The 25,460-nt window shown below is 42.2% G+C and overlaps 1 protein-coding gene across 2 annotated transcripts in view; it reads right to left on the bottom strand.

The window, feature by feature from the left end:
* The window catches only part of NFRKB (nuclear factor related to kappaB binding protein), a 39,972-nt gene extending 16,957 nt beyond the window's left edge, over nucleotides 1–23,015 (bottom strand). The window contains exons 1-13 of one of the 2 annotated variants that reach the window (XM_049654387.1): nucleotides 22,918–23,015; nucleotides 21,780–21,860; nucleotides 20,475–20,630; nucleotides 17,761–17,962; nucleotides 9,037–9,164; nucleotides 8,143–8,317; nucleotides 7,457–7,594; nucleotides 6,754–6,827; nucleotides 5,889–5,973; nucleotides 5,303–5,483; nucleotides 4,884–4,992; nucleotides 4,538–4,664; nucleotides 4,223–4,288 (exon numbers count right to left, since the gene is read on the bottom strand). In XM_049654387.1, the coding sequence (XP_049510344.1) occupies nucleotides 4,223–4,288; nucleotides 4,538–4,664; nucleotides 4,884–4,992; nucleotides 5,303–5,483; nucleotides 5,889–5,973; nucleotides 6,754–6,827; nucleotides 7,457–7,594; nucleotides 8,143–8,317; nucleotides 9,037–9,164; nucleotides 17,761–17,962; nucleotides 20,475–20,609 (1,420 nt within the window). In that variant the 5' untranslated portion in view covers nucleotides 20,610–20,630; nucleotides 21,780–21,860; nucleotides 22,918–23,015. The remainder of the gene's footprint in view (nucleotides 1–4,222; nucleotides 4,289–4,537; nucleotides 4,665–4,883; nucleotides 4,993–5,302; nucleotides 5,484–5,888; nucleotides 5,974–6,753; nucleotides 6,828–7,456; nucleotides 7,595–8,142; nucleotides 8,318–9,036; nucleotides 9,165–17,760; nucleotides 17,963–20,474; nucleotides 20,631–21,779; nucleotides 21,861–22,917) is intronic. The other variant, XM_049654393.1, reaches the window with a different exon arrangement.
* Nucleotides 23,016–25,460: the final 2,445 nt, after the last annotated feature.

Below are 25,460 nucleotides of genomic sequence, written 5' to 3'. Positions count from 1 at the left end.
CCCTAAGTAAATCACTCATTCCCTAGGGATTTGCTGAGTAACCACTGTGTGCCAGGCACTGCATGGGCTAGGGTTATTCCATGAACTCAGTCTCTGTTCTCATGGAGTTTACAGTCAAGTGACACAAGAATACATATTAATAAAACCTCAAAGTGGTAGGTGTCACAAAGGATATTATGGAAGCTTACCCTAGAAAAGTTACCTTATCATGGTGGGGGGCAGGGGTCAGAAAAGGCTTCTTCTCATTAGTGGGTCACCAGAGACATTTTGGCAACCGGCACAGCAGCAAGAAGGCCCCCAGGCAAGAGAAAAGCTTAAACCCCTTGACCTTCCTTAGAGAGACGAGCACTCAAGACAGCTTGTGGGAAGAATACAGCCCCCAGGGCCCTACCCTTCTGAGAGGCAGCTGAGATGACACTTCTGAGGACTCTTACATGCTTTCACTAGACAATGTGCGGTACCGCCATCCCCAGAATGTGCTGAACTTCCTTATCCTGGGAAGATTCCTCGTACTCTGCTCTGTCCTCTAGAAATGCTTCTTCATAATCAGTTTCCCTATAGCCTTAATCCTGTTCCCACATCGCTCCCTCCACATCCTTGCCTGGTGTGAAGTCGGCCTCTCCCGAGTCCTTCAACCTTCGGGTGTGCCAGCTGCCTATCCTCTCACAGCCACGCCCTTCAGAGTGGAGCTCCTCCTTCCATCCCATCACTGATGCCAAACTATTTCCCCCCAGCTCTTCTGGAAAATCAAAATAAAACAAACGCCTGGTACCTAAGGATCTTAGCATCCACCTGTTCCACCCTGTCCCCTGCTCCTCTCAGCTGCTTACCTAGTCATTCCTCACGGGGAGCTCTGGCTCACCTGGCTCACCAGTCTACTCCCTGCCACACTGTGCAACTGGCACATCCATACAGATGGTACAGCCAATATCCAAACCCCTTGGTTCTGTCCTCATGACCTCCTCCCTCCACTCCACCCCAGCCACTCACTCCCACAATCACAACTGGATGTAGTCATTAGCTAAAACTGCCACATCCTCAACATGACTAATCCAGTGCCCCTCAACCCTGGCTACATACACACAGGAATCACCTGGGAACTTTTAAAAATACTAAGGCTCAGGTCCCACACAAGTCTATGGGTAAGACCTAGGGCATCAGTGTTTTTAAAAAGTTCCAAGCGCTTGCCGGACATAGCCAGAGCTGACAGCCTTTACGCTAATTCACACCTTCTGCTCCCAGACCACAGTCATCCAGAACCCTTGCTTACTTCCCTTCTCCCACCAAAACAGCACTGTGACTCAACAGGGCTTCCAGTCCATTGACACCTGCACTTCTCCAAGCCCCCTTCTGTCACATTTCCCTCCCTACTGGGTTCCATCCGTGTCCATCACTTCAGTGGCAATCTTACCAATACAGTAATACCTGCTAACCACTGCTCCTGTATCTACATCATTCCAATCCCACAAAACTCACAATCTCAACTGTCCACATTCTCCATGCTTCATCTCAGAGAGCTGAGGGCTGCCAAAGAAAAAACACACAAAAGGGCAAAAAATACCACTAAAAATGCCCAATGAGTAGCCTCAACGGACCCTCAATGCTGTCTGGCAATCTAACATAACCTCTGATCAAGCTAGCTTCCCATAACCACAGCAACTATGTCCCCATTCTCTCAACCTCCCCTTCTTACTCATGACAACCTCACCTCTCTCACCTCCTACTTTACACAGAAAAGCCATCAAATCCAACTCCCTCAACGTTCCCACAATACAACCGTCAGCCTACTGCTGGGTGTCCACTGTTTCTGCCTACAATAAGAAATGTGCTGCCATTTCTGCCATCCAAGGCCAATCCCTCCCCATCTTCACAGGGATTTTTATGGTGAATTCTCCCTTCTCTCCTGTATTTTCAGCTTCTTTCTCTCCACTGTACTCTTCCTATCAACACCTGGACTCTCTTAGACTTTCTCTCCTTTAAAAAAAAAAAAAAATGCCTCCTTTGGCCACAAGTCTCCCTAACTTTTGTCCCCTCCACTGCTAAAACTCTAGAAAGAGATGTTTAGATTCACGGTCTCTTTAACCAGACATGCACAGGTAAAGGTTTAACTGGCTACAGGAAAGGAGGCCCTGACTGGTAGCACCTGCAGATCTACAAGAGTGCATTATGGTCAGCAAACTGGCCGCCGGTTTTATCTGGTCCATGAACTTAAAATCCTTATTATCTGGTCCTAGACAGTCTGCCACCCTAGGCATAAGTACCCCTCCAGGCTGACTTCAAGCCACCAGCCCTACGGAGCCAGACATAGCTGCAGTCAACTATCATAGGTCACCTTCAGCTCCCCACTGTCCTTGACACCCATCATCCTGACAAAGAATCATTTTTACAAGAAATTCACCATTTCTTCTATGTCCACAGATCCGTGGGCTTTATCTTAGTGAAACTTTTAGGACCAATCAAAACTAATTACCACTTCCCACTTCCTGACTCTGTCCTCCTCTCGTTTCCAAGATTCAACTATCTCATGGTTTCCCCCCAAGTCTATAGTCACTTCTCCATAGGCACTTCTGCTCAGCCTGCTCTGCCTTGGAACTTCTCAATGCTTAGTCCAAGGCCCTCTTTTCTCCTCACTTCACACTTCCTCCCTATGCCTTGGCTTCAATTCCTGCAGACATGCCAACAACTCTCTGCCTTAACTCTCCCATCTGGATTCTAAATCCACACACCCCACTGCTTACTCAACATCAATACTTAAAATACCTCAAAGGCAGCTCACACTCAGCATGTCCAAAACTAAACTCAAGATCTTCACCCTCACCTGAGGCAAGACGTCCTCCACGGCTGCCTACCTCAGTGAATGACATCTTCACCACTAGGCACAAATCTAGCAGGAAATGATGCCTGACGGCACTCTCCATTCACTCCCCACAGCCAGTCATAACCAAGTCCTGTGGCTTTTACCACCTAGAACTTTCTCAAATTGGTCCATTCTCCCTCTTCAGGTCCAGACTATCATGCTCTCTATATGGGCTCGTGCAATCTTTTCGAATTGAATCTTCCCTAGCGCCACAAAACCATACTGCTTCCTCCATATGGAATGTTCTTCCCCTCAGCCTGCCTAGCTCCTTCTTAGTCATCATTACTGTCTCTGCTGAAATGTTCTTTCCTCAGGAAGGTCCTCCCAACTCTGCAGAATATACCAACACCTCAACATAAACTTCCATCCTTTCTGGTACTTTCCCCTTCCAGAATGTATATATTTATTATTTCATCTGAATGAACATTCATTATATACTCCAGCACCTAACCTAATACCTGACACCTAAAAGCTAAATACACATTGTAAGAAATAAATGGATCTACTGAGTTCACAACCTTCTCTCCATCTCTTTCTTCACAGACCACTCAAGAGGGTAAAGAGAAAGGTCTGTGAATTTCAGCAGAAAATCAACACAGAATTTTCCTCTTACCAGGGTCATAACTGTCACCAAGTTACTTCAGGTGCATGATACTACAACTTAGTAAGGGGGACTTTGTAGATTTAAAACAAAAATAAGAATCCCAATCCTTGGAAATAGTTTATTCAGGGCTAACCAACATCTTTTTTTGTTTTTCAATGTTTATTTTTGACAGAGACAGACAGAATACGAGCAGGGGAGAGGCAGACAGAGAGGGAGACACAAAAACTGAAACAGGCTCCAGGCTCTGAGCTGTCAGCACAGAGCCTGACACGGATCTTGAACCCACGAACCGTGAGGTCATGACCTGAGCCGAAGTCAGACACTTAACCGACTGTGCCACCCAGGCGCCCCAACAGTTGTCCAACATCTTACTGCACATTATCCTCAACAGCAAAGCCCATTGTTAGGAAAGAAAAACAGTATACTATTACACATTAATCTAAAACCATAGGTACAATTAATTCAATTGTGGATGCTACTGTAAATACCCCTGCAGATTTAAATTCACAAGTATCAGGATGCATTGTAATAGAAGGGCTGTCCCACCCCACCTGGGGTAAGACAAAATCCAATACAGCAGTAAAACTTAGTGTGAGATACTAAAGAGGTCATGAAGGATTTTTTTACTGAGCAAAACAGGCTTAATATTGCTGTTTTCAAGATTCTACTAGACTGTATTGACTGGAAGACAAAAGAGGCTGAGCAGAGGAAGTGAGAGAATGAAAACCTACTGCTATGGATAGGCAGTATGAATTACTTACCAAGCAATTTCCACTGCTGGGTTTTCTCTTTGAATTCAACAAACGGAGAGAAACTGGAAGGTACAGCTGCAAGAAATGAATCACATGAACAAGAACACAGGTCAGACAGAGCACTAAACTCAGAATAATTACCATCCCTGACCTCTGAGATAACTTTTGAATGTATGATAGTGTATCAGGACAGCAGAGACCCCCCAAGGTACAGCATTATGCAAAGCCATAATGGATTGAACCAGGAAGCCTACAGTTTACCAGGAGAATGAAATAAACAAAGAGGGAAAAAAATATTTGACTCTAAAGAAAGAAGTACCTTACCACGACTTTCTCCAGCAAGATACTGCAGGGCTGGTAACACCAACTCTGCCCAGTTGGGGGCCGCAGAGAACCAGCTATTGAGGGAGCTGGCTGGAGAGGACTGCCAATCCAAAACCCGTTCCTCCAGCTAAGGGAAAGTAAAGGCAGAACTCAGTTACAGTTCTACTCTACACCAGCAATTCCAGAGATGTGCCAGAACAAGCCAGAGTATGTTTGCAAGTCACAAAGCAAGTTAACTGCAGAGCTTTGGGAGGAACCCAGAATTATTCTTCTCTAGCTTGAGACCATTAAAGTTTTCCACAATTCAAAAACTCTGACGTACACCTGATTTTTCCAAAACTCTTACCATAGGAAGGCTAGCCTGCCCCTCCAGCAACAAGATCTCTAATAGCAAAGAGAAGAAACTGGAAGATATTTCATTGATTCCAAGGCAAGGCTTGAGATCTTCAAGAGGCCTAACAAAGGAAAAAATATGTAAGAACAACCAAAAAGATGAAGACAACATCCCCAGATGGCTTAGGCCCTCTAAACCTAACAGTCATAGAAAAGTTCAGTAAGGGACCACACTATACAAATTCCCTAGCAGGTCCCCTGGGACTCAGGTCTTTTGTGGGGTGGGTGTGTGTGGGTGTGTGTGGGTGTGTGTGTGTGTGTGTGTGTGTGTTTACACAGATTCAACATATACCAGCTCATTCCACATGAGCACTAGGTACACTCCCCAGGTTAACCTTTCACCCTTGAGCAGGTTATGTGTTGTTCACTTACTCCTCCTTGATAGCAGGTATAGCCAGCGGAGAAGGGGCCTGTGAGAGAGGTGGGATCCCGTCAGCACTGCTTAAGGGTTCAGCCAAATCCTCTGCCTCTGATTTGATCAGTTTTATTTTCTTCTTCTTCTTCTCCTCTTTTTCCTTAACCTTTTTTTTAAGGACAGCCAAGTCATATAGGGCTGGGAAGAAAAGGCAACAAAAATCAGAGAACTGCATTTTGTACATCAGGAAGGGAGGGGTGTTATCTGCATGTTATTTTCCCAACACCCACCAGTAGAAGAAAGAAAAGTCTTAGTACTAAGACATTTAGTTGTTTTTGTTTTGTTTTTTAACCAAACCTAGTGAGAGATTTTACAGGTTATGAAGGTTTACAGGTTAATTTTAGCACCTATTAAAGAGACAAAGATCTACTGTACTGATTTTATATTCATTTCCACCTATAAATCCACAAGATGCAATGATAAAAACAAAGGTTATCAGCAAGAAGGAAAGCTGTAGTTTCATTTATTTTTGCCACATGTAAGTAGTCTACATAACGTAACACCACAGTCAGATAATGACTACCTACAGAGGATATCAATTACCTGCTAGAGAGCCCTTCCTGCCAGCATTTACTCGAGTCATGATGTCATTGAGAGTCAGGTCCCCTGTCAAAAGGTCCGGATGATCCTGGATGTGATATTCAGAGATTTGTTATAGAGGCCCAAATAAGGAGCTAAAACTGCCAATGATTTTGCCAATTTACCTAACAGATACAATCAGATGTTGGGCGCACTTGAGGAAATCATGCTGAATCAAAAAATGTATGGAGATTAAAACTACTGCCCTGCGTAAGGGGCACAGGAGAACTCAGTTCCAACCTTTCTACTACATAGCATCTAGTTTATAAAGCTCTTTTGCATTCCTTATGTTATGTGCTCTTCAAACAGTCGTGTTAAGTATCACTGTACTTTACAGTCTGAGAATGGGGTTCAGAGAAGTTAAGGGATTTGCTGACTTCCAGGGTGTGACACTTCCCATCTCACCTTAGATGGTCTGCCTTTTCTTCCTCCCCTCAAGCCAGATGGACTGGCTTGATTGCCCTGGCATTACCCTGATTCGGTCAAAGTGAAGGAACAGAAAGAGTAAAAAGTGAGAAGAGCACAGGATTTGACCCCTGACTTCCTAGCCAAAGGGGCAACGACAAGCTCCTTAACCTCTCTGAACACAGGTAAAACGGACATAACAATCCATGTACCAGTCTTGCTGTAAAGATGAAATCAGACGCTATGTTAGGCATCTGTCTTCCTCCTATCTTTGCTGTTAACTAGCCTCTACTGTTGCTCCTGTCCCCCAACAGTGACAGAAAAGGAAGCATAAATAATGATATTGTCACTACCTTCATCTTTCAATAGCCAATCCAAAAACATTAGACTGAAAACCTCTAACAACCACCCCACCCAATCTTACTGGTTGATGTTTCCGCTTCTCATGGTGCTTCTTTAACATTATCTTCAGGTCACTGTCCCCCAGTTCTATTTTATCTGAGAGAAAACGAACCAAACCACATGGACTAGGTCATTCACTAACATGATGCTCAAATTCAAATCTTTCTGGCCACTTGTGATACTCAAATATAACATGTTTCTCCGTGTTTCCCTCCTGAGTCCTGTGTACTACAAGCCCAAACAATCTTAAAACAGTCACAGGATCAACTCTTCAGCTTTTCACTACCTCAATCAAAAACAACGACCTCAGTTACTTAGCTGCTCCAAAACACACCAAAAATTAACATTCTTCTTTGATTCCTACCCCAATTAAAAATTCCTCTCTCATTTCACAGACATTCTAAGAAACTGCTATAGCTCTGGTTACCCCTCTTGTTCTATTACTGAACTGCTCCTAAGTACTATTTTAAGAATCTACTTTCTTTAGCCGAAAATACCAGCTGATCAGAAACTAAGGAGAAGTTTCCAAACAAAGGAAGAAAGGAAGGCCTACCTAACTTGTAAAAAAGTGGAACTGTACAAAAACTTCTCTCAATCTCCTACTTCTAAAGAGCACTGCTTCAATTCCCTGGCAGGTAAGAATCTAGTGCCCACCTCTATCTAAGGGAGTTCTCAGATCTACATCCTGATCTCCCAAAACATCCACGGCATCACTCAGTTCTCACCTGCAGTTTTCATATCCGTGGTTGAAAGCGTGGGCACCACCCTCAGGGGCACCGCAGGGCTAGGAGAACGCGCTGGAGAGCTCGGAAGCCATGAGCTGAGATCTTCAAAAGAAAATTTTTCTTGTAAATCCAACGTGGCTGTGGACTCCAATAGGGGAGATTGGGTAAGTGGCCATTTGGGTTCAACAAGGCTAAGCCAACAACATGGAGGCCAGGGTTCCACCATTCCTTTCTGACCCTTCTCCAGACGAACTGGAGCACACTTAGGTCATTTAAACGGCTCTTCCAGGAAGAGAGACTTCAACAGAGTGATGGGGTCGCATTGCAGCAGGCCAACAGTCACTACTACTCTCCTGTAAGGGGAAAAGCAGTTCTCTCAAGTGGCACAATAGGACCAGACAGGCCTATTGTGGAGAGCCCTGCTGTGCAGGGATTCATCTCATCTAAGCTCAAATGCCACTTAAGTATCAATGCTAAAAAAGGTATGCACTCACACCCCATCTACCAGGAACATCTCGGTGCCCAAAGACTAAGCGGTTCTGAGCCCCATTTTCCACCCCACCAAAGACAGACAACTGAGATGGCTTCCTTGCTGGGGAGATAAATGGCTACCACTGGCTCCAACTGAACAAGTTGCTGGTGTAGATCCACCACCCCAGGTACTCCAAATGCCCCCAGACACTCACCCTCTTCATCAGAGGACAGGTCTGTGTCACCACACTCCTCCTTCACTTCCCTCAAGACCTTCAAGTAGCGCTGCTGGGTCCGCCACTCCCGCTCCTCAGGAGTGCGGGATGGTGAAGGGCGCTTCTGGCGGAAGGGAAGGGCCGGGCCACTCCGTCGGGCCATCTCCAGCAGGTCCTAGGAAGCAATCAGATGGGGATACATGTCATCATCGAAAGCTTGTTCTGGTGCATTCCCTGGAGACTACATCTTCTTCAAGAGAAGACACTGTTTAACAAGCTCAAGTCCCTCCCTTCAGATCACAGAGATGCACATAAGAGAGTATGTCCAAATAAAAAGGGCCTCTACTGATTACTATGTTGCAAAGTATCTTAAATCTGAGGGGTGAACTGCTCCTTCAAGAATGAACACTTTTATACCAGTCACCCAACTATTTCCATATCGAATCTTAAGGACCACTTAGAACCGTAACAACTTTGCCTCAAAGATTACCAGACTTACCAGATCCCAAGGCCATGAGGCCTGATGCACTATTAATCCATCAGGATATCTGGAGGCCTGTGTGCTCTCATATAGCAACTGCAGAGCAACCTGCTTCTTTTTAATAATCCAAGATGGATCTCAAAGTCATTTGTTTACCTTGGTAAATACTGAAGCTCTGATATTTCATCAATTTTAAGAGGTACTTTCCCATATTTTCACATCTCTGAAATCAGGCTACATCTTAAAATTAGTTAGAAAGAATGATATAGCCTAACTGTTTCATGGCTTAACTGGCAGCATTTTCCTCTTAGTGCTTGCTACCTTTTATATTTGGTACCTGAACCAACCGTTGAAGTAATGAAATCTGTGCGTTCACTGTCCACATCTGGTATCTAGTTCCCAGCATTACTTACATTCCGGGAAGCCAGGATCTGCTTCAGCAGCCTATGGAAATACTGCTGCTGGGAGGTGAGGTATCGCTTGTACTGGGACTTGAAGCACAGCTGCCGGTACTTAACCACCTCAGGGTTAAAGTGTCCATCTTAAAAGAACAGAAGTACAACTACATATATCTAGATATATACCTAGATATCTATACCTATACACACACACACACACACACACACATATATATATACACATACATATACATGTATACCTAGATGTACTGACAGGTCAACAAATATTTAATGCATGCTTAAAGTGTGGTAAACTCTGTACCAAACTAGAATATAGTACAGGGGGAAAGAAAACAATCTATGTCAATGTGGGGTCTACAGTCCAGTAAGAGACAGAAAATAAACAGGGGTGCCTGGGTGGCTCAGTCAGTTGAGTGTCTGACTCTGATTTCCGCTCAGGTCAGGATCCCAGGGTTGTAGGATCAAGCCCCGCATCCAGCTCCATGCTGAGCGTGGAGCCTGCTTAAGATTCTTTCTCTCTCCCTCTGCCCCCTCCACCACTTGCATGCTCTCTAAAAAAAAAAAAAAAAAAAAAAAAAAAGAAGAAGAATAAAAAAGAAAAAAAGAAATAGTCAACTCTTGTAAGTACTATCGGAAATTAACGTGAAAAAATTGTAGAGAGTAAGGAGTTGTTTCAGGAAAGGGATCTCTAAAGAATGAGACATAAAATGAAGTCTGATTAAAGCAACTGTGGCAAAATGTTAACTGACTGGTAAAAGTTATACAAACGTTTTAAAAAGTTTCATTAAGAGGAAAATAAATTGGAATTTACAAATGAGAAGTAAAAATGGTGAATAGGCGAAAGGAACAGCCTGTGCTAAGGGAGGACCTGAAGCAAGAACTTGGCATGTCCCCAAACCTAAGGAAATGTCTGCATGACTAACACAGAGTGGGCTGTAGCTGGGGGGGCGGCGTGCGATGCCTGAGGAAGCTGGGTGGAGATCCAACCACACTGAAACTTGCAGGTCACAGGTGGAGCTGGATTTTATCCTAAGTGGAACACAAATAATTTGAAGAGGTTAAAGCAGAATGACATGGAGGGAGGAAGAAGGAAAACTACTGCAAGGGTCCAGGTGAGATGATGGCGGCTTCCCTCCACACTTAGAATAAAAGCCAAGGTCCAAAGATGGCCTGGCAGGCCTTCACGATCTATCCTGGGCTACTTCTGGCCTCATCTTCACCAGTCTCCCATTTCCTCCCTCTACCCCAGCCCCAATGGCCTCCATGCTGTTTCTTGAACAGGCCACGTATCTTTCTCAAGGCCTTTGTACTTGAAGTTCCCTCTACCTGCAATGCTTCCTACTAACACCTAATATTTTCACGGCTTGCTCCTCCTACCCTCGCTAAGCCTGTTCTGCTGTCATCTCATCAGAGAAGGCCTGGCCAGCCACCAGTTCTAACACAGCTCCTTCCCATCACTCTAGTCCCATTACCCTCCTCTTTCTTTGAAGTACTTAATGCCAGTAAGTATTTGCTTGTTCACCATCTATTTTTCCTTCTCAGAATGTAAGGCCATTACACCTCCACAGCATTGAACAATGTCTGGCACGTACGGAAGTAGAGAGACTTGAGATATATATCTGAGAGAGGGATTAGACCTGCTGATAGTTCTGATGCTGGGGCAGGACCAGGGCAATGGGAAGGTCAACTGAATATGGTACCCTGTCATTGAACCTGAGCATCTGAAATCACTGCCTGAAATAAACAGGTCAAGGAGAGGTCCACTGTGGACGTATTAGACTTGAGCAGATGGGCCATGATGAGAACTGAGAGGGCAAGATTCAGAAGCTAAATCTTAGAAAAGATAAAATGAGGGATCAAATTACACAGTGTTTTTCTCTTTTTCCCCCCAACCACCCTAATACTATCAAAGGTAAGTAATAATAACAAATGCTGAGAGCAGACCTGACAACCACCACTACGTAAGGACCTTGCATATATTAACTCACTCGATCCTCATAATAACCCCATAAAAAAGGCACTACTAAATCCTCATTTTACAGATGAAGAAACTGAGGCACAGAGAAGTTAAATAATTTGCCCAAGTTCACACAGCCAATAAAAGGGGAATCAGGTTTCAACCCAGGTAGCCTAGCTCCAGAGCCCAGGCTCTTACCCACCTTGCTATGCTGCCTGCTGTAGGGAAACAGGAAGTGTGACCTTCAAGAAACAAGCCCAGAGTTCAATGCTATTGATGCTATTTGATATATAAAAATTAGACTAATATCTTTTTTGCCTCTGTATTTCTTTAAAATTCTATTCCTTCAGTTTTTAGTTTCCCCCACTTTTTGAAAGCTTGGGTGGCTCAGTTGGTTAAGCATCTGAATCTTTTTTGGCTCAAGTCATGATCAAGTCTGTGATATCAAGCCCCATGTTGGGCTCCGCACTGACAGCACAGAGCCAATTTGGAATTCTCTCTCTCCCTCTCTCAATGCCCCTCCCCTGCTCGTGCACTCGCTCTAAGAACAAATAAACTTAAAAAAAATACTATACGTCTGTTAAAAATATTTTGTATGAAGTAAATACAACTGAAATTATTAATAATTATGGTAAATTAAAATCTTATTAAAATTAACTTAACTACCTTTATAATTCTTAATATGTCTACTAGAAATTTTTAATTTGAACACACGGCCCATGTAATATTTCCATTGACCAGCGCTGGTCTAGATAACAGGGAGAAAAGGAGTAGTACCAGATGAAGTTGGATAAGTGGGCCGAGGCCAGGTCACAAAAAGCCTTGAAGGCACTGAATTTTACTTCAAGTGAAGGCAACTGCTAAATATTCTGCAAAGCGAGTTTTAAGAAGCTCACTCTGGGAGCTGTGTGGAGACAGCTGCTAAAGCAGCCCAGACAACAGTCATCAGTGAAGAGATGGTGAGTGGAAGAAGGCAAGTAAGGAGATAAGAAAGGAGCCTCAACAGCAGGAACAGACAAGAACAATGAGTGGATGAGCGGTTGGCAAAGAAAGTGGGGTAGGGGATAGGGTGTCAAAGACACAGGAAGAGATCCAGGCCAGGGAAGAGCCACTGATACAAAGTGGGGGAAAGTCTCAAGATGGAGGAAGTGGTCAAGACAACAGATGCTGTGCTCTACCGGGGTGCCTGGCTGGCTCAGTTAAGTGGCTGACTTTAGGTTATGATCTCATGTTCATGAATTCAAGCCCCACATCCAGCTCTGCACTGACAGTGTGGAGTCTGCTTGGGATTCTCTTTCTCTCTGCCCCTCTCCCACTCACACACACATGCACGTGCGCTCTCTCTCAAAAAAAAATTTAATTTAAAAAAATAAAAGAGACATGGAGCAGGAAAAAATGCTCACTGGAACAACTGGTGAGATATCAGCATGGACTATATAACAGTATGTCAACGTTATGTTTTATATTAATATACAAAATCTAAATACAGAAAAATTGTGTTACAGTATTTCTGAATCTGATCATTTGTGGTTATGTAAGACAATGTTCTTATTCCTCAGAGATTAATGCTGAAAAATTCAGAGATGGAATGTCTGCAATACTTTCAAATGGTTCAGCAAAACAATGATGGTAATCATATATGCAGTAATGATGAGAGTAAATGTGGTAAAATGTTAACATTAATAGCTGGTGAACCTGGTGAAGAACAGAGCTGACCCTTGAACGTGGATTTTATTTATTTATTTTTTTTAGTGTTTGTTTATTTCTGAGACAGAGAGAGAGTGTGAGTGGAGATGGGGCAGAGAGAGGGAGACACAGAAACTGAAACAGGCTCCAGGCTCTGAGCCCTCAGCACAGAGTCCGACATGGGGCTTGAACTCACGAACCATGAGATCATGACCTGAGCTGAAGTCGGACGCTCAACTGACTGAGCCACCCAGGCGCCCCTGAACATGGGTTTAAACTGTGCGGGTCAACTTATACGTGGATTTTTTACAGTACATGCTATAACTGTATTTTCCTTATGGTTTTCTTAATAGTGTTTTCTTTTCTCTAGCTGACTTTATTGTAAAAACAATTTATGTAACACACACAATATACAAAGTGTTAACAGATTATTGTAAGTAAGGCTTCTGGTCAACAATATAGGCTTTTAGTTAAGTTCTCGGAGAATCGAGCTATACACGGATTTGTGAGTGAGTGGGAAGCAGGCACCCCTCTGTCTGTGTTAAGGGTCAACTGTATATGAGTGTCTGTTATAAAATCTTGGGACTTTGTCTATTATGAAGTCTTCTGTAGCTCTGAAATTTAAAAGTAAAAAAACATTGAAGGGAAAGAAAAAAAGCAGTCACTGGTGGCATTAGTAAGAGCACCCTCTGTGAGGTCATAAGGTAAGAGCCATGAGGGAACAGGAAGAATGACTGAAAGAGACAGCTATCTATGGATACCTTTCAACAAGTTTAGAGATTAAAAGGCAAATGACAGAAGACAACAGAGGGGACAGATGGTTAAGGACTTTTTTTAGTCTGAGACCCCTGGTCGCATCCATAGGCTGAAGAAGAGCATGTGGAGTGAATAGCGAAATAATGTGAATCCACAGGACAGAAGGGATGGTTAACTGAGGAAAAAAGGTCCCAGAGGATGTAAAAGATGAAAGGATCACGAGCACAGGTTAATCTTAAACAGAAGAAAAAACTCCTCCTTCCTCTGAGACAAGTAAAGTGGGTCAGAATGGAAATGAACACAGGGAGCTGGGGTGGAGGTTGGAAGTGGGAAGTGAGGAGTTTATGACACAAGATCCTTTATGAAACAGGAGGATATTTAAAACAGAATCAGGAAAGATAGCCCAAGGTAAAAGAATATGGGAACACAATGACAGCTCAGAAAGAACTAACAACCGTGGAACTGCAAACATCTGCAGCAACACTAGACCTGAAATATGACAGTGGTCAGGGTGAAACACACAGGAACTCCTGTCTTGACATTCCTTGTCTGTATCCTCACCAGACAGTCCTATTGTTTTGTGTTTGTGTAGTGCAAACACTACACAAGTCCCTGACAGAACCCCTCTAAAACCAGGCAAGCTCTCCTGGAGGAGATGGTTTACTCCCACCTAAGGCCGCTGGCTGCAGGAAACCTTTGCCAACTACAGAGGAGAATTCGTCTTTAAACCAATAACCCACCAAATGAGGGAATGCTAGTTTTAAAATAGCTGAGGTAATGAAAGATCTGCAATGATAAGCCTGTTCCCTCCAGGCTTTTGTAGCTATCACGTTGCCCAGTTTAACAAAACTCAAGAAGATGCACTGTACTTTCAGGACTGCCTGCCAAAGCAAAGTCACCCCAAAGAGGGGAGAAGAGGCTTCCCTCTGCTTCTCTCCATTGGAGAGGAAATGGTGGCTTAACAGTGGCCCCAAAACATTCTGCAATCCCCAGTGTAATAACAGATTCAAGCAAGGATCATCAACGGATGTTAAACCACTGAGTAAACCAAAGGCTTTGGGGTAAGAATAATATCACATGGTCCCAAAGTATTAATCCTACATTTTCCTTCTTAATTAGGAAGGAAAAAATATACCGTTACAATCAGTATGTCTGGCAGATACCACTTAACCAAGAGATCAAACGCATCATTACCAACACTGAAAAGCTGACATCATGTGCCTCCTGAAGTGATTGGGGCGGGGGTAAAATTTCCCATTTAATATTCGTGGCAAAATGTTTAACCCAAATCTAATCATGAGAAAACAAGACAATTCCCCAGAAAGCAGGACATTTTACAATTCAAGTGCCCTGGACTCTTCAAAACTATCAGTGTGTTTTGTATGGAACCACCCAAATAGCCAAAGCAATCTTGAGAAAGAAAAAAAAAGCACGAAATATCACGTTCCTTTGTTTCAAACTACACAGTGAAACTACAGTAATCCAAACACTATGGGACTGGCACAAAGGACACACAGATCAATGGAACAGAACAGAGTCCAGAAATAAACCTTCAAATTATATAGTCAATTGATTTACAACAAAGAAAACAAAAATATACAATGGCAAAAAGACAGTCTCTTCAACAAATGGTGATGGGAAAACTGGACAGCTACATGCAAAAGAATGAAACTGGACCACTTTCTTACATCATATACAAAAATAAACTCAAAGGAGATTAAAAATTTAAATGTAAACATCAACACTCCTAGAAAAAAAACACAGGCAGTAAACTCTTGGGACATCAGTCTGAGCAATATTTTTTTGGTTCTCTCTCAAGCAAGAGGAACAAAAGCAAAACATAAACAAATGAGACTACATCAAACTAAAAAGCAAAGGAAAGCAAAGGAAACCATCAACAAAACAAAAAGGCAACCTGCTGAATGGAGAATATATCCGCAAATGATTTATCCAATAAGGGGTTAATATCTGCATCATATAAAGAACTCCTACAACTCAACACCAAAAAAAACAATCCAGTTAAAAATGGGCAGAGAACCTGAATAAATATTTATACAAAGAAGACATTCAGATGGCCAACAGATAAGTGAAAAAGATGTTCAACATCACTAATCACCAGGAAAATGCAAATCACAACCACAAGATACCTACACCTGTCAGAATGGCTATTATTGGGGCACCTGGGTGGCGCAGTCGGTTAAGCATCTGACTCTGGATCTCTGATCAGATCAAGGTCATGATCTCACAGTTCCTGAGATCAAGCCACGTTGGACTCTGCACTGACATCACAGAGCCTGCTTGGGATTCTCTCACTCTGCCCGTTCCGGCTCGTCCTCACTCGCTCTCTCTCTCAAAATAAACATTTAGGTGGCTCAGTCAGTTGAGCATCCGACTTTGGCTCAGGTCATGGTCTCATGGTGAGTTCAAGTCCTGCATCGGGCTCTGTGCTGACAGCTCAGAGCCTGGAGCTTGCTTTGGATTCTGTCTCCCTTTCTCTCTGCTCCTCCCCTGCTCACTCTCTCTCTCTCCTTCAAAAATAAATAAACATTAAAAAATTTTTTTTAAACATTTAAAATTTTAAAAAGAATGGCTATTATCAAAAAGAAATAACAAGTGTAGATGAGGATGTGGAGAAAATGAAACCTTTGTGCACTAATGGTGGGAACGAAAGATGGTGCCGCCAATGTGGAAAATAGTATGGAGTTCCTCAAAATGAAGAAAAGAACTACCATCCAGCAATTCCACTTTTGGGTATTTATATGAAGGGACTGAAAACACTAACTCGAAAGTGTATATGTATCCCTATGTGCACCGAGTCAAGCCATGGAAGCAACTTAAGTGTCCATCAGCAGATGAATAAAGATAAATATATGGATAAACATTTTACATACACAAAATGGAAATTATTACTCAGCTTAAAAAACAAATGAAATCTTGCCATTTGAGACCACGTGGATGGACCCAGAGGATATTATGCTTCCTAAAATAAGTCAGAGGAAGGCAAATACCATATGATTTTACTTTTATGTAAAATCTGAAAAACAAATGAGCAACTAAAAAAACAGACTCCTAGATATGGACAATGCGGTGACTGCCTTGTAGGGGGGCAAGGGTTAGGCTGTGCAAAACAGGGAAGGGGATTAAAAGCTACAAACTTCCAGTTATAAAATAAGACAAAAGGATACAATGTATATATAACACAAGAAATACAGCTAATAATATGTAATAACTTATATGGTGACAGATGGTACCTACATGTATTATGGGGATTACTTCAGAATATACATACAGAATCACAATGTTGTACACCTGAAACTAACATTATATGTCAACTAAACTTAAATTGAAAAAAAACAAGTCATGCTTTTGAAAGACAAAGAAAAAAAGCCAGAGGGCCCCAGATTCAGGGAGCCAAGAGACATGAAATCCAACACAATACATGAACCTTGACGAGATCCTGAATTGAAAGACCCACTATAAGGCACCTGGGTGGCTCAGTCACTAAGGATCTGACTTCGGCTCAGGTCATTATCTCACAGTTCATGAATTCAAGTCCCACATCTGGTGAGCATGAGCCCTGCTTCAGGTAAAACACAAGCTCCACTTCAGGTGAGCCCCACTTTCTTTTTCTCTGTCTCTCCCTCCCTCCTTCCCTCCCTCTCTCCTTCCCTCCCTCCCTCTGGGGATTCTTTCTCTCTCTGCCCCTCTCACATGTGCCCTCTCTCTCAAAATATAAATAAATAAATAAGTGACCACTATAAAGAATATTTAGGGAACAATTGAGAACACCTGAATGTGAGACAGTCTGTGATCTTATTTGCTCAGTGCAAAATTTCTTGGGTGCAGTAATGGGGCTGTGATTACATAGAATGTCCTTGTTAAAGGATACATACATGCTGAAGTGCCTAGCAGGAAAGTATCATGTTTTCTGCAGGAGAAAAAGGTGTATGTATGTGTGACGCACAAATACATATATCCACATATGTACATGTGGTCAAGTAAATGGTAAACTATTTCTAAGTTTTCTTAAAGCCTAGTCATAAAGGGTGCTGTAAGACACTAGTAATGTTTTATTTCTTGATCTGGGTTGTGGTTACACAGTTCTTACTACAATCAATCACTTATGATTTATGTTTCCTATGTAAGTTAAAAATTTTTACTGAAAAGAATGGCCTAGACAAAGTATTGCACACAACGAGTCTCTGAGCCAGTATGTGTTCACAAAAATAAGTTCAATAAGTGAAGAAGGAGTATTCGTGTAAGTGAATGTGTTCCTACTTCTCCCACTCCTCTCAACAATAGAATGACAAGCAGCATACCTCGGAAAAGCTTCTGGGCAATGTGCAGAGGGTTCCCAAAGCGGAAGTTCTCCCCGCTGAACAGGGCTAGGACGAGCTGATTCTGCTGCTCGAGACTGTCTTCAGGAAAGTGAGGCAGAAACTGCTGGAGGTGTTCACGCTGAGACTCACTCAATACTTCCTGCCATGTTGAGAGGCTGACTACATCAAAGAATATTTCGGGCTAGGAGAATTCAGAAAACCAGGAGAAAAACAAGCTTTTAACTTTTCCTATGAGCGGTAAAATATACAGAACAGAAAATTTACCATTTTATCCATTTTTAAGTGTACACCTCAGTAATATTAAGTACATTCACAGTGCTGTGTAACCATCACTGCATCCAAGTTCTTAAGTTTGTTTGAACCAAAATGTCAATTATCTTCATTTAATGCTCAAATCTTAGAGAATAATAAAGACTACATATAAACCACTATCTTATACCCAACAGTAAATCATAATCCAGAGGAGGGGTGCCTGGGTGGCTCAGTCGGTTAAGTATCTGACTCTTAATTTCAGCTCAAATCACAATCACACAGTTGATGAGATCAAGCCCCAGGTCAGGCTTTGCACTGAGTGTGGAGCCTGCTTAGGATTTTCTCTCTCCCCCTCTCTGTCTCCCCTTCTCTCTGTCTGTCTCCCCCGACTCAAAATAAACAAACATTTTTTTAATGTTAAAAATAATCCAAAGGAAAAACAATCTCAGTAAAGAGAATTTCATTTCTGCCAACAAGGGGTATGATGGACAACTGAATTCAGCTTAAAATGAGGGGCAGCAAACAGTTAACATGGGAGAGAACTTGAGGAGTTGAGGTCACCTCACAAGAGAGACCAGCAGCAGGATGGTATACACATTGCCTGGAGGGGAAAACAAACAATTACAATGTTGCTTAAGACGTGCTAATGTGCATATAAGCACATAGGAGAAGCACACCTCCCAGACTCAAGATGTCAGGGAACATATACCAGAGGAAGTGACATTTAAGATAGTTAATTAGGGGATAAGGAAAGGGGAAAAAAAAAGATGAGGCAGGAGAGTTAAAAGTCCACAGAGCAGGGGTGTCTGGCTGGCTCAGTCAGTAGAGCACGCGACTCTTGATTTCAGGGTCAGGAGTTCAAGCCCCACATCAGGCACAGAAATTACTTAAAAATACATAAATAAAAATTTTTTAAATCCACAGAGCAAAACCATAAAAACGTAAGAGTTAATATGAAAGAAAGGACAGCAGTTACCTGCGGGGAGAATGAAGAGGGATGAGATGGGCGCTTGAATGATACTGCTTGAATGGGCCCATTCTACTTCTTAACCCAAGTAGTAGCTAGTTGGGTGTTTTATTACTGCTTCAATTGTATACATACTGTAGAAACATGGATTTTATATGCTCTTCTTATGATACATCTCACTTTTTTTCTTAAGTAGGTTCCATGCCCAAGGTGGGGCTTAAACTCACGACCCTGAGATCAAGAGCCACACTCTCCACCAACTGAGCCAGCCAGGTGCCCCACATTTTACTTTTTTTATAATTAAAAGAGTTGAGGCAATGTATGGCTAGGACAAGAACACAAATGAGGGGGGGCAGCAGACAGAAGAAAAGAGGAGCAAGGGACCTATAAACGTGTTAAATACTTGTGACATTATCCTAAGGACAACAGACGTAAGCAGGAGACAACCCAGAAATCCAACCACCTGGTAGACATTTCTGCATTCATGTACCAATGCACCTCAGTATCCAAGATCTTCCCCTGTAAATCTATTTTTGCACACCACTTTAAGCCTAGTATCTCAGTGTCGGGCATAGAGTAGGTACTTCATAAAGTGTTTGCTGACTAAACGAATAACATGAAGAAATTTATTTGAAAAAGTAGGTACAGAAAGCATGGATGAGAAGGATATATATGTCAACTTCAGTAATTGTTACTTCAGGTGGCAAAGAGAATAAATGGTGGCTTTAATTCTATCTACAATGTTTGACGTATTACGAAAGAAAAATCTGAACCAATTATAACTAAATGAAATTATCTCCTAAGATTGTATAATGTACAAATAAATGTTTGCTAAATGACACTCTACACCTGTCTCTATAAGTAAAACATGGCAAAATAAGCAAGATAGTTAAATACATGTTTTGGCATACGTAGTGCCTTGCGTGTTAATAAGCACTTAACAAGTAGCAGCCACCTTAATAATGATGGTGTTTACACAGCCTACCCGTGAAAGAGGCCAGAAGCACACAAATCTCCATGCACTATTAACTGACTACAGGGTTACTTTATTAACAGAGATAGTATGTTTGGGTTTTGTTTCATGATCCACAACGTGGGTAACCAATTTAATGTAAACATAACCATAATTTTGTCCTTAAAATATACAATTTCTTGTTAATTGGTCAAAATTGGTTAAAAATAGGGCTTCTATAATACTATCATATTGACATATTATTAAACATGCAGGATGTAGCTTATAGTTTCTTCTTTAATCAGAATGTTAAAAATTTTACGTTAAAAAGAGAGAGAGGGGGAGGGAGCCAAGATGGCAGAACAGCATGGAAAAAAGAGAGAGAGATCACTCTGAATGCAATATATAAAATGAAACCAAAGAGAGCATGAAAGACTGAAAACTTGTAGGGTGTGGAAAAGGTTTAGCATAGCAGTTATACACAAGGCGACAGAAAAAGGTGGTGGCGGTGCTACTACTTACATCCTCCAGAAGGTCCTCAGGCAGACTAACCCTGGTGCCCCCCAGGAGGCAGTCCTCCATAATACGTGTGCCATGGCCATCTCCACATGGACCCAGTTCCAGGGGATCCGTCAGCATATGGTCCAAGGAATCCATTGTTTATGTTCCACAGATAATCTAGACAAATATATGCAGTCATACCTCTAGGTATACCGAAAGGCAGGAATCCAAGGGATCTGGCTGATATTAACACTCCTTCAGAAAATATTCTGGCCCAGAAAATAGTCAATCTCAAGTCTAGTTTTATACCTTATCCTCATACCCTAAGTGCAACTACACACCTCTGCACTCTTGTACCACTGCATTCTTATCTCAATCTTCAAACCTTTTCTAGTAGGTCTCTTACTGCTCAGAATGCTTCCAAATCTACACAATTTCTTACACCTTCATTTTATATTTGAGCAAAATGAGACTTAGAGATTAAAGGATAAACAGATCAGAGTTCATAATTTAGACTTCTCAGGCCAATAATCTCTCCGCTATAAAATAATCTAACGGTTATTGTTTCGTTTTTTTAGTAATTCTTTGTTGTACTTTCACAAAGAAAAATCTCTGACAACCCATATAGACTAGTAAAGCTCAGACGCTAACAGTAAGTCATTTAATGAGGACCTATTAAGTCCAAGGCCTTTCATGTTTCTCATTTAATTCCTACAACTGTGTGAGACAGGGTTATCATATCTATTCTAGAAATATTAAAATTGAGGATCAAAGCAGCCAAATAACTTGCCCAACCCCAGGGGTAGTACTGAAACTCAGGTTTGCCTGACTACAAACAGATATTCACTATACCTCCTGTATAAACTCTCAATTGAAATTGTGAAAAGGGAGCATGGTAATATGACTTTAGTCCACATAAACTCCGGGGTTTCCAAGCACTTGATCATGACAGCCAATAAATTTAGTAGTCAATCTGACAACTAAAGGTCCATCTGATATTTATAACCATGTAAATGTAATGTTGTTTCTCCTTCCTATAATAACTGAACGCCACTAGTCACCTTTAGAAATGTACATATTAACACATTTTCAGAGAGCATCTCCTTAGGCTAATGGCTAGAAATCAGCTGTAAAACTGCCATAGGATTGAACAAAACTAACAGGACCACAGGGAGTTTGAAAGGAATCACTCTACAAACATTTGCTAAACCCATTCTCTCTCCTATACCTACCTAACAAGCGCAGTAAAATGGAATCTAAAAACAGACTTAACAGTCAAAATGCCAAACTTCTAGCTTAATCTCGGTGACGTTAGGCAAATCTTACCTTGCCGAGTGTCAATTTCCTTATCTGGAAGACAAAGGGGGGTTGTACCAGGTCCTGTGTACTATTTCCAATCTTGGAATCCTACAATAAATAATCTCCAGATGGATAACAGTTTATATGACTTAATGCAGTCATGTAAACACGGTATTGTAATGAATTGATTCCAAAATCCTTAAATGATAAAAACAGAACTGTAATACTACTAAAGTAAGCATCTTCCCACAAATTATTTCAAGTTATCTTTTAGAGATTTCAGATTATGTAAAGATACAGCAGGAAGATAAGTGTTGAACAAAGCAGATGGTCTCAAAGCAATTGTACTCCATCACCTTTCAGTACATGGAGAATTACAACATCCTGAACATTCTTGGTGCCTAAATAACCCAAGCAGGTGAGAAAGCACATGACACATGAGTTTAACAAAACTTTAAAACAGAAAAAAAAATTTCTGCAGCAGCAACCGATGTTCAGAGTAGGGTCCTCTTTACAGAATTGACATAGAACAGGGTAATAACTGCAAAGCCAATGTTCTACCGGACTCTTAGGAGGATCGCCCGTTTCACAACTTTGTTCACAGTTTCTTCAACTACCATGGAGGTGTAGCTAAATTTAATCTATCTGAGCGGCAACCTTTGTCCTGCTACTATTCTGAACAGGATCCCGAAATACAAAAAGCAGGTAGCTGCCAGAGGATTTGAACCCCGGAAGCCAAGGATTTCTAAATCCTGTGGCGTCCTAGCCCCCTTAACTAGACCAGGAAGGCGTCTACCAAGGGCCTTTTCTCTGCACCTGGGCTAGCCTGGCCTCCTGGACCCTCCCGAACGCAGAAGCTAAACCCGTGGCTGTTTCCGGAGCAAAAGCTCTCTCCAAATCCGCCGCCCCAGCAAGTCCCTCCCTAGCCAACCCCGCCCTGCCCAAGGCCCGGGTCCCGCCCCTCTAAGCAGCACCTCAGCGCCCACGGCCCCTCCCCCACACCGTGCCTAACCCTAACCCCCACCCACCCGGCCGCCCGGCTCCCGACACGCTCGTTCCCCGGTCCCTGGCCCACAGGAGCAGAGAGCCTCAGAGGCCCAGCCGCTCCCTCCCCCGGCTCCCCGGCTCCACTTTGACCCTTTCACCGCCCCGGGCCCGCCCTCACCTGAGCCGCAGGCGCGGGTCTCCCTACCCGCAGCGCTTCTCGGCCCGCGGGCTCCCAGACGCGCTCGCTCCCGCAAGGCGTCTCGGTGCGCGCACGCTCCGGACTCGGGCGGCGGAAGGGGCGGGGTTTTGCGGGGCGGGGCCTGTAGAGTGCCGGGGGCGGGGCCGCGCGGGGCGGGGTCTGGGGCAACGCAAGCCAGCGCTGCTCTATATTGGGTTGCAGTCACCTGGCTTGGAAGCTGCCAGTGTCCGTCTGTAGTCTACCTGGCCGTGAACTGAGGCCCATGAATGAGTGAATGCAATTTTATTAGCCAACTTTTGCAGAGAGCCCTTGCTCCGGACACTGTGCTAAGCACTTTCTATCCCCTATCTTTGTACTACAGCTGTGTGCTCTTACGCACTATTCTCATTTTACAGCTGGGAAAATCAGTTTCTTGAGTTTCAGTGAGGAGAACGCAGACTCGGAGCCTGTGCCCCTGCGTGTCCTCATATCTTCCTCCTGTCCCTGGACCGCTGACTTTCGGAAAGAAAGTACACACGTCGAAGAAATACATTTAAATTTAAACTAGATAACGTTCTTGTTAAGAATGTAGGTCCCTTTCGTATTCACCAGGTCTTATTTAGAACAGCTTCAGACTACTTAATCCACAGCTACTCCCACCAATGTTGTAGAAACCATACTCAGCTCTCTCTACTGGATGCAAATGTCAGGAAAGCTGGCAGGCCAAACTAATGTTCCTCCCTTGATGGAAAACAGCGGTTTCCAAACAAAGCCCAGTGTTTGCTCCCCTGCTACCCTTAGTCCCTGCCACTTAGACCATGGGAAAGTTCTTGAATTAGGAACCACCAAGTAAAAGGGCAGGGGAACACCGTTCCATAGTTGTCATCCCTAAGTTCCCTTATGTTGGGTCTCTGACCAGACCCTGACCTGAGTAAACCAGAGTCAAAACACCGTAATAATATTAAAAAAAAAAAAAAAAAAAAAAAATTAACCATCTCAGTAGCTTCACACATACAAACAAGGAAGATGTTTATTAAAAAATATATTTATTAATTTTTACACCTGCTGAGTAGCACAAGACTATTAACACTATAACTCACTGAATGTACAATAAATGTTCACATTTAAATAACAGGATAGGGTCAACATTTTCAACCTGTGGGTCCTTTAGCATCTCATGAAGTGCTTTTTAGCCCTAGATATCTTGAGAGTTTTTTGAAAGGATAATTCCAAATCAGAAAACAATTCAAGATCAAAACAATAGGTTTTTCCAGAATAATAGGAATTTTACATGATGAAATGTCTATTTATGTGGGCACAAATCAAACAATAAAAATGTAAAATCTATACGTAACCTACTCTGAAATTTTCACACTGCACTGATTGAAGTTTAGAGTGCCAATGCGTCTGAAGAGAGGCCACAATATAAACATTGGCTACACACATTTTCCCCCCATATATTGGTCTTCAGATGGCTTTAATCTACCATCTCTTCAAATCCAAGTCCTTTTGAAAATCTCTCAACTTGGAATGAACGTGCAGAATACCTGATCTTAAAGAAGTGTTGTTTGGCTTTACTGCCACCTGCATCTCTGGTTGATACAAAATAGTTTCAGATCCTTTACTTACTCCACATAAGGACAAAAAAAAGTAAAAAAAAAAATTAAAATTAAAATTAAAAAAAAAAACTTAGATGGGAAAGAAACAAAGAGGTCCTTCCAAAGTATTTTCTTCTGTGTATTTTACAACTTGAAATAACTGGCATAAAATGAACATTCCGTTCAGTGACAGATTTCTATTTTAATCAATAAGTTATTCCTGAGGGAAGGGGAGGTACCTTGCTGGTTCAAATTAAAAAGGACCCAACAGGGCCAAATTTAAGGTGTAAAAATTAAACTGGACCTTTGGCAAAGTCTAATATTCCTCACCTAGTCTTTCTAGATCGGACACTAGGATATTTACAATCATTACACTGTGGGACTTTGGGACCCAGAGTCTCTGTTTTGTGACTCAGGGTCAATATTTTCTATTGAAAACATCGACATTACCTCTTTGTTACCAAAGATAGAGTCCATCCCTAGTTCCTACACATTTATCAAGTAACTTTCTCATATTAGTGCCCAAATTTTCAGGGATAACTGAATGAATGAGGTCTCAAAAACAAAGTGCAAAATCTACATATTAGTAAAGTTATTTCAACAGAATTGTTTCCTTTCCAGGAAGGTATCTTTACTGTGATGAAGCCTATACTTTTAATTTACAGAATGAGTTTTTACCCAGAAATGTAAATAAAATAGATTAGCTAACTTCATTTGAAATTGAAGTTAGGTCTTTCTATTCCGGAGTGGTAAGTTCTATCACACAATAAGTACTCTAAAAATGCGTTAGTATGTCACAAAAAGTTGTTAAAATACATTCTGATTTCTGCGATGTTTTATGTGTACAATTGGAATGTACAGTAAAAAGAAGGGAAATACTTTCTCCCCATTGAATTCATAGTTAACAAGACTGCAAACAGGAACACATGTAAAAAAAAAAAACAA

Source organism: Panthera uncia, chromosome D1 (assembly GCF_023721935.1).
Source record: "Panthera uncia isolate 11264 chromosome D1, Puncia_PCG_1.0, whole genome shotgun sequence".
Taxonomy (NCBI): domain Eukaryota; kingdom Metazoa; phylum Chordata; class Mammalia; order Carnivora; family Felidae; genus Panthera; species Panthera uncia.
This window is presented reverse-complemented; position numbering and strand designations above follow the sequence as displayed.